The following is a 13,461-nucleotide window of genomic DNA, read 5'->3' on the forward strand; positions in this document are numbered from 1 at the left end:
AGTTCAGATGCAGGCTCAGCTGAAAAAGCATTACATTTAGAAAGTCCTTTCCACCAAATCACAGGGTTTGTCATTCTTCCTGCTGCACTGAAATAAGAAGGTGGAAAAGGAGTTTCTTCCGCTTCATATGAAATTAGCAATGGCAGACAACCGTTAATTTTCTCTGTTGCCCATGTGCGAGCCAAATCACTTTGCACATCAGTCAGTCCTTCACCTTTATATTTTGGGTGCAAATTATATGCCAAATAATGAAATGGTCTCAGAATCTGGTTCATCCTGTTTTGTATCTTTTCAATGTGAGGCTGAAGAGCACTTTCTTTGAGAAGGCTTAGCCAAACACGGCATGAGTCAGCTATTGTAGCTGTATCTATTTGAAGAATATCCAATGCAACACTTATTGGCTTGAGTTGGAATGAAAGATCTTTACACTGTTTGTGTAAATTATAATTGTTGATTAAAATAACAATTCCTTTGTCAAGGTCATTTTCGTGATCTTCTAATATTTTCTGAAAAAAATGGCCTATTGTGTAAAAATGTTTCAAGACAAGTAAGTGTACTCTTCCATCGAGTATCACCAGGTAATTGGGGTTTTATTGACCCCATATGTTCATTAAGCCATCCCGAAGGCAAATGATGGTTTCTAAAGTATTTTTGTATTTTAACCACCTGTTTGAGCACATCTTCAGGTGTTAGATCTTGTCCGAGTAAGTTGAGCCAATGAGAAGAGCACCCATATTCTATTAAATTTTGGTCAATCTCATTAAGCAAAAGTTGCCTGGCTTTCTCCATTACTTTCGCATTATCAGTTACAATTGCCTTTACTTCACAAGAATATTTATCGTGGGCCAAACGTATGGAATTGTCAATTATTTGCTTGTGGTAATCTGCATTTTTCATAATAGCACCACACTCAACAGCTTCAAGAAAATAGGATTTACCTTCAGAATGTATACATGTAGCTATGGCTGGATCGTTATGAATATTGCTCCATCCATCTTCAATTAAAGTTACAGCTTTTCCACTGAGATTGTCTTTTGCAGTTTTCTCAACCTCTCTTGTAACTTCATCAAGCAATGACTGAGCCAAAGTTTTTCTACTTGGGGTATTATAACCAGATCGCAAAGCAGAAACTAGATCTTTGAAACTTGAATGTTCAACAACACTGAATGGGATATTATTGGCATAAAAAAACATTGCCACTAATAAATCATTTTTTTTAGTTGTAGCAGAATTAGATTTCACAATGAAGTCATCAATTTTTTGCTTCTTTTTTTGAGTGAAAATTTCGGGTTCTGTTGATTCCAACAAAATAATAGGCTGTGAAGCAGTGGACTCTGTAGATATTGATGTAGTTGCTTTTTGTACATCAGGTATTTGTTCAACATCATTGCCCCTTCCAATACACTGAGCTATATGGCTCTTCATCCTGTCCACACGATTACATCGCATAACTCCACAATTAATGCATTTTGCATATATCTTTCCATTTTTCTCTACTTTATCAAAATTTTGCCAGGCTATATGCTGTGGCCTTCCACCACGATTCATTATGTTTTAAACTAATAATAGACTAAATATTTATGATTTCTTAGAAATTGGTTTCACTAAACATAAAAAATATCAAATGAAATTTCTGAAATTGGTTTCCATATTAATCCTCACTACTTTACAATTCAAACAATAAATAGCAAAGTTGGACTTTTCTCTAGTACACTGGTCTTTGTCCTCTAAGGGGCAGCTGGTGTCTTTATTGGATTATAAGACCATCTGCCCCTAGCATGATAATGCAGTCACTACTGTTGCTGCTTCTTGGTGAAGGAAAAAGAAAAACAAAACCCTGTGAGATAATATACCACTACATTTAGATCTGTGATGCAATCCCCATTCATGAATTTTCTAAAAATAGAACGTCAGAATGCATAGCCCAAGGTTAAAAAATGTGGTAAGAATTAGCCATTTCGATATTGTAATATAACTTAAGTAACTAAGATACTTTATATAAAAAATATGTATATTCAGGCTACTTTTATAAGGTCTTTTCGAAGGGAAAAAAACACTTATCATTTAAAAATATACCACCAAATGTAACCCAAGAATAGAAACTGTGGTAACAATGAAAAATTTTGACTAGTAATGAACTAATTAATTTTTCAGGGGAAAAATTATTTTAGGATAATTTAGTATTTTGATTGCTGGATATATATATTCTAATGTTATGTACAATAAGAATATTGTTTTAAATATCTGGGATTGTCTAGATAATATAAATAACAGAAATCAACATTATATATAGCAAGCATGAAAGAACTTTTTAAACATGTATCTGTTGTAAAAAAAAAAAAGTAGAGCAGATGTTGATATGCAAATATATATATATTCATATATAAATAAACAGTTGAAGAAATTTTAGAAGGTTGAAACTATCTTGAATACATTACATATCCTTCCGTAGTTTTATGCTATGCTCTACTCAAATTCTATATTTTACAAGTATATATACATGTATATAATTGTCCAAAATAATTATGTAGGGGGGGGGGAAAGATTATTTTAAAATCACACATTATGTATTGCAGCATAGTCACTTTAAGCATTACATACAATCAATGTGCGTATTTTCAATGGGAATTTATATGTTTAAAAGCAGTATTTGAGGTTTTCGACAGTTTTTGACAGAGGTTTTTGACGGAGGGTTTTTGACGTGACAGTTGAAACCGCGGTTTAAACCGTCAAAAACTGACATGCGTCAAAAACCTGCCAACCCTGATAGAATAAAACCGGTATTTCATACTTTGCCTGAAACGACCAGTCATTGTATAGAATGCCCAGACATTCTATACAATGCCTGGATTTCATAATTTGCCGGTAACATGTACATTCGCAAGGATTTATCGTCTTGTTCGCACGTCTTTCTCCGCGTGGACAACATCCGTCGCTCTCTAACGCCTCCCTATTCAGGACCGTATGAGGTAATGGAACGCGACAACAAGAAGTTCGTTATCAAGATAAGTGGTAAACCTGTGACAGTGTCAATCGACAGAGTGAAACCCGCTTACGTTATTGACGAGAATATTCGACCACCGACTCTGCCTAGTCCCTCAATGGTTGTGCCCAAAACAACTGACACCAATATCGTAAAACCCAAAAACACCGTGACAAGATCAGGAAGAAAAGTTCATTTTCATGAAAGACTCACTTACTACTACTAAGATTTAGTGAATATGTTTTGTATGCTTTCAATTTTTCAACTCATTCATTATACCTATTTTTTGCATTCAGTATACATATTTTTGCATTCGTTAATCATATATCTGTATTCGTATTTTTTTTTCTCTGCTAATTAAGGCATTTTACATTTATTATTGATTTGCAAATTCATTCTCAAATGCTACGAATATCATTATGTATAGCATTTCATGCACAGATTATGTTTATACCGCATATCTCATACATTATTTGCGCTGTACCATATGTATTGTTTTTATATAATGTTTCTCTTATCGCGACTAAGTCGCTGGGGGGATACTCTGTTGTATATCCCGCCAAGCCGCCGATGTTTGGCAAGATTTGATCTCGCTTGGCGAGAAACACACTTCCGCTGGCAGTAACCGCGGAATGAACACGCAATAACAACCGCCCTGAATTTTGTTAAGTTTATAAATTACATAGTAATAAATATTTTATTTAACTGGCATAACCATGATTTTTCTCAACTCCTCCATCACTCACCAACAGGATAAGTGGAATGATATGTAGCAGCTAATATCGTTCATCAACCCTATATAAATATTGATGATTAAGTTTCATTTTGTGGTCAACTCACAGATCCGGTGTTGATGAACCGGACAACTTGTTTTGCGGTCTCATTAAGTTTGGCCTTAACCAAGTTCGACTATACCTCGTTAATTGTGCGAAAAATAAGTTTTAGTCATAATGTCTTTTGAGTCTATTGAAGTATATATTGAATATTTACATTTTCATATACTTACTTTGCAGTGAGTAGAGGTTTCACTACAATCTGTACACTTGTCTTTTACACTTGGGAACAGACACGAATCATTAGCTGAGAAACGTTTCAAACGAAAATCCACGCTGCATGTAAAGCATCGCACTCTGTCTGAAATTCATTAAAAAAAATATATATATAACCTCCGAACATATCATGGCTAATTCCTAAACCATGATCTAACGTGTTAAATACAATTCTTAGGTGTATCGTTTGCATTTACACGTCGGACACATATTTCTAAAATTTAAGAATGGTTCAGATGATATTTTTTTAGCTTAAAAAGACGTTAAATAAAAAAAGGGAACTTCGTTAAGATTTTTAACGTGACCTTTTCAAACAAAGTAACACTCAAATTATAGAATAAAAGAAGGTCATTCGCGATTAATTGAAATGTCACGCAATGTGAGTTGAAGGCCACCACTACACACTATTTTCACGTGACGTGGGCAAGTCACGTCAGTGACATGGCGCATTCTGATTCGTCGGAATTTTGTTAATTCGTTGTGAATCGTTGAAATGATATTCCGACCTCACAGATATCTTGAGTCCTCCTTCTACCCAGAGCCATATACCTCATTAATTCTAATAACAAAGCATACACATTAGCTCTTTTGCATGCTCGATGTAATTCTGTTTTGCCACCGTTTCAACCATCACTGACCTTTCTGTAGGAGGCGGTGCAATACGGACTTTTGGGATTACTTTTGTACCTGTCAGATGCTAATTTCCCTACGCAATCAACACTTTGATATCTCTCTCTCTCTCTCTCACTTCTCTAATTTAATCAGTTTTTGAATACCCAGTCAGGCCAGTTTGCGATTTTAATAAATGTGTAAAAATTCTCATTTGTGTAACGTACTCGTGTAAAGTAGAGTGCACCACAAAAGTTTAGACCCTGGTTGGGATCGCATAGTATCTGAAAGCTACTAATTGGAAAATCACAAATTAATTACCACTTATTAGAGTGAGCATGTTCTTTATTTTCAAAGTAATAAAATTAGAATATACACTTTATAGACAACATAATGACAAAATAAACAAAAATAGCATATAAACAATCGACGCAAAAAAGATAAATTTTCAGCAAAATAAAAATTATCTAAAATCTGGTCGGATGTCCCTTTTTCTTAATAAGTAAGTTAAATGCAGGTTTCCATCGAAGAAATTAATTGTTGCATTATCTGCGGCTCAACATTATGCCAATAATTATAAATGGAAGCTCCAAGATCTTTTATAGACGAATACAATCGATTACTTTCATAAACCTCTCGACAAAATTCCACAAAGATTCTCAAAAGGTTTCAGACCAGAGCCACATACTGCCCGGTCAAAAACTTCGATATTATACGCATTAAACTAGGTTTTTGCACGACCTGCTGCGTGCAGGATTTGCCTACGACTACGACCTGCCTGCATTATATTGCTGAAACTCCCACTGGAAACCAGCTAGAGGTTCACCATATAGCAATATATCATACTCTAATGCAGGGGTTCTCAACCGTTTCTGACTGGCGGAGCCCTTTTCAGTGTATAATTTCTATGGCGGAGCCCTATTTAACTCAAGGAGCCCTTTTTAGTATATTATTTATATGGCGGTACACACCCTTTAGGCCCCCTTTTTTTTTGTTTGTTTATCAAATTTACCGATTATTTTGTTATCCTCGAGTGGCCCTGGCTAAGGGCTCCGCGAAGCACCGGTTGAGAATTGCTGCTCTAATGTATTACTGAAGATTTTTTCGACCTCTAAAGATAGGCGTAAACTTTTAAAAATATTGGGGGGGGGGGGGGCTCAGGCTGAATTCAGTGAAACCTCGTTTACACGACACGTCGTATAAATGCTAAAACCGTAAAACTAGAATTTTTTTTCGAAAATGAAACCCCACCCTCCCTTCCACAGACGTTTTCCAAAGAATTTTTTTTTTAAAATTCAATGGCTTTGATTCAAAATGATGCTTATTAATTATAAAATTATGCTATTATGTACAAAATGGAGAATCATTCGAAAAATAAATTACTAAAAATACAGTACTCAAACTGTGTCATAACTGTTACGATATAAAAGTGAAGCTTTTATAATGGCTGGTTATGCCAAAAGCATGAAGAGCAGTGGCGTAGCCAGGGGGGAGCAGAGGGAGCGATTGCTCCCCCAATCGAAATTTTGCCTACATTGGCGCCTATTTTTCTAAATGAGTAAGGAAAAAAAATCTACATTTATATTTGTGCGCTTTTTGCAGTTTCACAGTGATTGGGTTTGTACTAACCCTTAAGAGAAGAAGGAAAAAAAAGTGGAGGTTTTTTCATTACCATTTTTGACAATTGCTCTCAAGTTCTTCATCTGGACGCATGTTCAGATCAGCTTCTGTTCCCCACCTTTATTAAAGGGCAGAATCTTGCCCGCTTCTAGCTCTAACTTTTTTCTCTTGCCATTGGTCGTTCCCGGTAGAGCTCCTAGAAATACCTTCATAGGTATGAGGATATGGCGTTCACGAAATGCTCATTCTGTTCTGAAGGGCCACCAAGAGCATTGACTAAGGCACCTTTTGAAGAAATTAGGCCTGGGGACCTATTGTGAACAGACCACTGAACCTATGAAGTAATGGCTAGGATTCAAGCTCCAAGAAGTATCGCCGTTTCTTTGGGCGCTTTAGGTAGAGCTTGAGCTCCTAGAAATACAATTTTATGTATGGGGGACTTAGCTGGATTCATAACGCCTAGAAATGCCACGTTATCTGCAGTTGCCTTGGCAAGAGCTACTAGCTTGTGTATAAGGTAGTGTCAGAGACTAAGAAAAGGTGGAAAACCGCTATGAGCTTTTGAGCCCTAAAAAAACCAAGATTTTGGGGCACAAAAAAAGGGGTTCTGGAAGAGTTTTTCAATAGCGCTCTGATATGTAGAGAATGGGAGAGGAAATTATAGTCTTCTATATTTGTACGGCAATATATATTGTACTATATTATACGGTGATAGTGCATAGTTTTTGTTAAAATGTGACTTTCTCAGAAACATTGTTTTTTTCATGGCGTAGTTTCTCTTTTCTATGAATCACTGTTTGTTTCATCATTATGCATATTCGGCAATGTGCCGAATCGGAGAAATTATTCCCTGGAAAAAGTTATGGCCGGTGTGTTTGTTAACTCATGACACGTATATCTCCCCTCCAATTAATCCCAGTATTTCTTAAATTTTTGGCACTCGTGCCCCCCCACTCCCCGCGACTTCGTCATCATTTATCCGTGACTACCCAGAATAGCCTGACGCAGGGGTGTTTTTCCATCCGAGGTGACCCTTTCCCTATTCAATGCTTATCTGCGAGCTCCGCATGCTCCCTACAGCTGTTACAAAAAATATTTTCGAAAAACCTTTTTCAGGGTTACCGCTCCGTGGGGCTTGACGAAGATTGGAGGCGCACCAGGGTGTCGTGGGCACAGTTTGAGAATCCCCTGGTCTAATGTAAAAAAAACTCACTACAAAGAACTGAATAAGCACGCATCAATACATCAACGCGTTGGGATGTCTCTCAAAAAGGATGTCTCTAAAAAAGGAACCTTTTTGAGCCACGAGCTCACACACTGTGAATCCGTTGAATATTTCCGAAATAAAATAATAAAAATGCACTATCATAGCTGCCAAGTCTTCCGAATTTTCCGGGAATCTCCCGAATTTTAGCTTCATCCCTCGACCTCCCGAAAAATGTTTAAATCTCCCGAATTTTTACGAAAATCACAAAAAATCCCTAATTGTCCCTAAAAATTCCCTACTTCATTAAAAAAAAAAAATCCCCTCTTATGAAAACCCATCCCTAAGGAATTTCTTGTGGGGGCATAAAGTCTTTTGTCTCTGTTTTTTTTTCCCCTTTCGAAATGACGTCACATGTAAATGGGGAAATTCCCTTTTTAATAAAGTTTTACAAACCCTCTGATGGTAACAAGAAAGTTATTTGTCTTATCGTGCAGGGAAATGGCTTAGCAGCCAATAGTCCTGGATAATAATTGAAGATTATAGTGACGCGCATGTGGTCAAAATTTCTTTTGTTGAAGTTACGTACGTGCGATATAACAAAACATGAATACTGATAAGCAAAAAAATATTGAATCAATTTTAAAGATACTTATTCCCCGATGAATTTCCTTTCATCAAACGTTCCAGAAAAGGGTCGACTTTTCCTTTTTGTACTACACTCATGTCCATAAATTAAGTATAATGCCAGCTCCGGCAAATAAAGGTTCAGAAACAAAACGAACGTTACTTATTCATAAAGCCCATTTATTAAACAAAAGATAAAGAACAAAAACGATGGTGTATGTATGATACCATTCATAAAAACTACGATTTTTGCTCCCTGGAGCAATTGTAAAAATATCTCCTTTACAAAAACTTACTATTACATGGTTGGTATGATGGTTAATACATTGTATGTCTCCCATGCGATGAAATACAGTCCGTACAACGCCTAGGCATGCTGAGTATCAAATTATCGATCTGATCTTGGGGAAGATCACTCCACTCAGCAAGCAATGCTCTCCGAAGTTCTGGTACACATGTAGGAGGTGGTTGACGGGCTGCAACTCGTCGGCCAAGCATGTCCCACACATGCTCTATCGGATTCAAGTCAGGTGAGAATGCTGGCCATTCCATGCGGGTTATATCCTGAGATTCAAGGCATTCGTTTACGATGTTTGCTCGGTGAGGACGGGCGTTGTCATCCATAAACACAAATTCTGCGCCCATGGCACCCCTAAACAAACGTACATGTTGTTCCAGAATGATGTCCCGATAAATTTGGGCTTTCATGGTTCCGGTTTAAACATGTAGATCTGTTCTGGAACCCAGTATAATTCAACCCCAAACGAGCAATGCTGCACCACCGTAACGGTGTCGTTCAATGATGTTAGTAGTGTACGCGGCGCTTGACCACGATAATGCCAATTTCCGCCGCTAGATGGCGCCACCGGAAATGTTCCCGATTTTCCGCGCGTTTTTGACCGACTTCCTTTTTTAGCCGAATTTATGCCCAGACAATGGAAGAAGCGCATCGGTTGCTATTGTCAACCCCTCTTCCATTCTCTGGGCATCCATCTTTGTTAGGAATAGTACAATCTTTGCGATAAGGTAGACACATGGCAGATTCCCACACACTTTTTGTTCAAGACCTCTCAGTGTTTCATCCTCTTTAAAATTTGTAATATTTTTTTCTAAAATTTTTTATTATTATCATTTTCAATGTTTTTTTTTAAATCATTTTTATCATTTTCAATGATTTCTTTTATTTTAAAGTATAATTGTTTTACTGAATAAACGCCTTTCTATAATATTTTTGCTTGATGTAATTTATCTTCCACTATATTGATGACATATGCCGTCTTTTCACCTAAATTTGTACCCGTTCTGAACGACATTCTTGGATTACAAACCCATTGCTTGGTCAAGATTGTGTCGTAATATAGGACATCAAAGTTCTCGAAGTTAAGAGTGAACGCCCAAATTTTGTTGACCTAATCGTCTTTTTCAACAGGCTGGTATGGGTAATAAATTTTTTTATCAGGCGTATACGTTCAAAGTGAATTTAAAGTGATAAATTTTGTCTAAATCAAAGTATTACTCTCAGCATTAACGCTCATATGGGTGAGAAATATTGAGTATTTAATGTGGTATGGGGGTTTCGTGATCTCGTTGATGTTCAACAATTCGATATGAGAGTTATCAAGTACCGATGTAATTTTGCTGAGACTCGTAAAATTCATGAAAAAACACGAAGAAATATACAGAGATAATAATTTATAACATTAAAGCTGGAGTATCTTCGCGGCAATATGAAACAATAGAAAGATAGCAGGAAGAAACTTCGACGAATAATCTTTTCATCGAAAATACAAGTTTTATCGGAAAATAATTCTTTGAAACGTCGCGAATGATGAGTCCAAGGAAAAGTTTGAATGATCATACGAAGAGTAAAATAATCAAATTCATATTTTATTAGCTCACGGTAATTAAAGTATTTTCTGTTAAAAAAGTTGATGAAAATGATACAGCTGTGTCTTTTTTTTAATCAAAAATCGGTAATTTGAAAAGGGGAAAAATCACGAAATCAAAGAAAATATGTCAAAAGGAATTAATGCATTGAAATAATAAAAGAGGTTTATCAAGTCTCATCATATTGAACATCATTCGAAAATTACGTGAATACTTTATCCATTTGAACAATTCAGTTTTGAAAAACCATCATTCATCTCATCCATACACCATAAACCAAACATCTCTGTATTTGTTTCGTCTATCCATCTTTGATATTGCAATTTTGGGGGGGGGGGGGAGAACAAATCAACTAGTTGACTAGCTCAAAGTTTAGGTTGAATCCTTTGAAAGCACTGTGAAAATCTATGAAAAACTAAAAGAACGACTTGTATCCCATTTTGTTGAATTTGTGAAAATAATCTAAGAAGAATAACTTATATATATAAAAAACCCAATTCGTTTCATAGTGTGATATCCGGAGTACTTTACGACAACAGCTGAAAAAATCATTTCTTTTCGTTAAATCTTGGAGTTTTATGTGAACGTAAAATTGTCGTGTTTCACTTGCATTTTTCATCATAAATTAAGAATTTTCCCTTATATATTGTGTTTGTATGTGTTTTTTCTGTGTTTATTTTTTATTTGACATCAGTAATTTTGTCTTGTGTTTTTTTATATTTTTTTGTTAATTTTGTAAATATTTTATTTATCCCTTAATAACAATGTAATTTTTTTAATCGTCGGTACAGGCATTTTTCTCTAGATGGTATATATGTTTCTCATAATTCATTTTTTTCTGTATATATAAAAAAAATAAATTTAATTTCATTTGAAATAGAATATGTTAAAATTAGTAAAAGATAGTAAATTGAATGGGAGAAAACAGCTAAGAATTCGTTCATCTCGAGAAATCGAATATGTCGGAATTAAAGATTGGAAACCAAAAACTGTTTTTGGAAAGCATTCACTGTGAGAACTTTTATGAAAGAAACAATGGATTCACACTGAATAGTTAGGGAGGAATAATATGTTCAGTTGGTCATTCTAAGCGTGCCCTTTGAAAGTAATAAGTGTCACTCACGTAGGTCACGATATAACATGCGATTTAGAAACAGTAAAAAAGGACTTTCATTTTGAAGTCTTGTTGGCTAAAAATTACTTGTGGATTATTTTTTTTTAAATCATTTTTATGAGTTTTAACATTTTTTCATGTTATTTATCCCTTTTTCTTATAAAAGTATTATTATTTTATTGAATACACACATGCTTCTGAGAAAATCGGTGCGAGAAAGAATAAAAGTTAAAATGTCGTGTCCACTCTTTAGTTGACACCCATCATATCGGATACCGTAGTTTATTTTTAGCCTTTTCTTATTCTCATCACTATTCGAAAAAACATGCCTCTCGTGGTAACAATGTCTGCTAAGGAACATAAAATTCATGAAAAAAAACTCGAATAAACATACAGATATAATATTTTATGGTACGTAAGCCGAAGTAACCTCCCGGATTGATAAACATTAGAAATATTTTCAGCAGAAATGCAAGAAACATTGATATTTCATAAAACGGCAGGAAATGAATATTTTCTTAAGTTATGAAAATTTTATTCATTGAGACATGTCAGAGACACGGTTTTCACACCCAATTCAACGTAAATACAGTTTAACACTAGAAAAATCACGTCGATTTTTCATAACGAAGCATATTAATTGCTGAAATCCCGCTGGCATTTGTCACTTCCAGTGGAGATCGTGATAAGTACAGAGTTATGCAAGACGTGCCAAAGGATAGCACTGTGAAGGCCCAGAGAAATATTTTTAGCCGTGAAGAGACAGGGAAAGCCTTGATCGGGATCATCGTTGTGTCCGTGATTATGATTATCACTTTATCTAGCCTTGCATTGAATGTGTACGACGACCCTGGCTTCAAATTTAGAGGAAACTGTTCTCGTTCCCAACCTCTTGGTGATGGTGTTTTTTTCACGAAATGTAATACAATTTATGACATTCGTGTTTTTGTCAATAACACACCGACGATAAAAGGAATTAATTTAAATTCCAGACAAATGTATAAACTTATCGAGCATGCAATCGATATCTTGATATGAATAAATAATCGAACTGAATAAACTTGTAGTCTGTCTCATTTTTTGAACTACGCGAGAAATTTATTCACATGACATTTTAATTTAAAAAAAATATGTATATATATATTATTTAAGAAATGTAAAATCTTCAAACGACAAAATAAACAATTTTAAGTAAATAAAAATCGAATGATTACATATATAATACAAATAAAATAACAAAGATAATGAAAAAATGATATATAGATGAATAGTAACGATAAAAACATAAAGAAAATAAAATGTTGACACAAAGATAATAAAAATCAAATAGATAAACGATGAAACATTAAAAAATAAAATTTTGAATGATTGAAAAATAAACGAAATGAAAATAATATGATGACACTAAGATAATAAAAATCAAATAGATAAAATAAAGAAAAATTAAATTTTTTGAATAAAAGTTTGAATAATTAATAAAAGTAAAATATAAAATAAGTTGGAAAGGCTTGAATTTGAAAAAAATATCAATGGAAATAAAGTGAACTAAAACGAGTGAAATAAATAATTTTTAAGTGTTTGAAGTGAATAAAAAATAAAAGCATGAATAAAGTGTTATAATGAAAAACTAAAAGTAGGTTTAAATTTAAAAAATAATATCAATGAAAATAACAAAGATAGTGAAAAAACGATATAGATGAAATAATAACGATAAAAAATAAAGAAATGAAAATAAAATGTTCACACAAAGATAATAAAATCAAATAGATAAAATAAAGAAAAAATTAAATTTTCGAATATAAGTTTGAATAATTAAATAGAGAATAAGTTGGATAAAGTAAAATAAAGTGAAATAAATAAATTTTTAAGTGTTTGAAGTGAATAAAGATAAAAAATAAAAGTGATAAAATAAAACCCATGAATAAAGTGATATAATGAAAAACTAAAAATAGGTTTAAATTTAAAAAATGATATCAATGAAAATAAAATGTTCACACAAAGATAATAATAAAATCAAATAGATAATAACGATGAAACATTAAAAAATAAAATTTTGAATGATTAAAAAATAAACGAAATGAAAAAGATAATAAAATAAAGAAAATATTAAAATTTTTGAATAAAAGTTTGAATAATTAAATATAGAATAAGTTGGATAAAGTGAAATAAATAAATTTTTAAGTGTTTGAAGTGAATAAAATAAAAGCCATGAATAAAGTGACATAATGAAAAACTAAAATAGAAATAAAATAATAAAGTGCGGGAAGACACAATATCTCTCTTATTTATGTGGTATAAGAAGTGATGTCTAAAGAATAAGCTTTTTAAGGGTGTAGTTACAAATCTCGTTTCGTTATGGAAGGAAATA

General features: G+C 33.8%; 1 protein-coding gene across 1 annotated transcript in view; it reads right to left on the reverse strand.

Annotated features, from left to right (window-relative positions):
- Window positions 1–13,461, reverse strand: part of LOC149080492 (uncharacterized) — a 137,114-nt gene that overhangs the window by 46,293 nt on the left and 77,360 nt on the right. Inside the window, exon 2 of the mRNA XM_089238660.1 lies at window positions 3,990–4,117. Coding sequence (XP_089094786.1) covers window positions 3,990–4,117 — 128 coding nt within the window. The remainder of the gene's footprint in view (window positions 1–3,989; window positions 4,118–13,461) is intronic.

The sequence above is a fragment of the Pholcus phalangioides genome, unplaced genomic scaffold (assembly GCF_987345545.1).
Source record: "Pholcus phalangioides strain wild (caught in Gottingen) unplaced genomic scaffold, Ppha-v1.0 ptg000011l_1, whole genome shotgun sequence".
Classification (NCBI taxonomy): Eukaryota; Metazoa; Arthropoda; class Arachnida; order Araneae; family Pholcidae; genus Pholcus; species Pholcus phalangioides.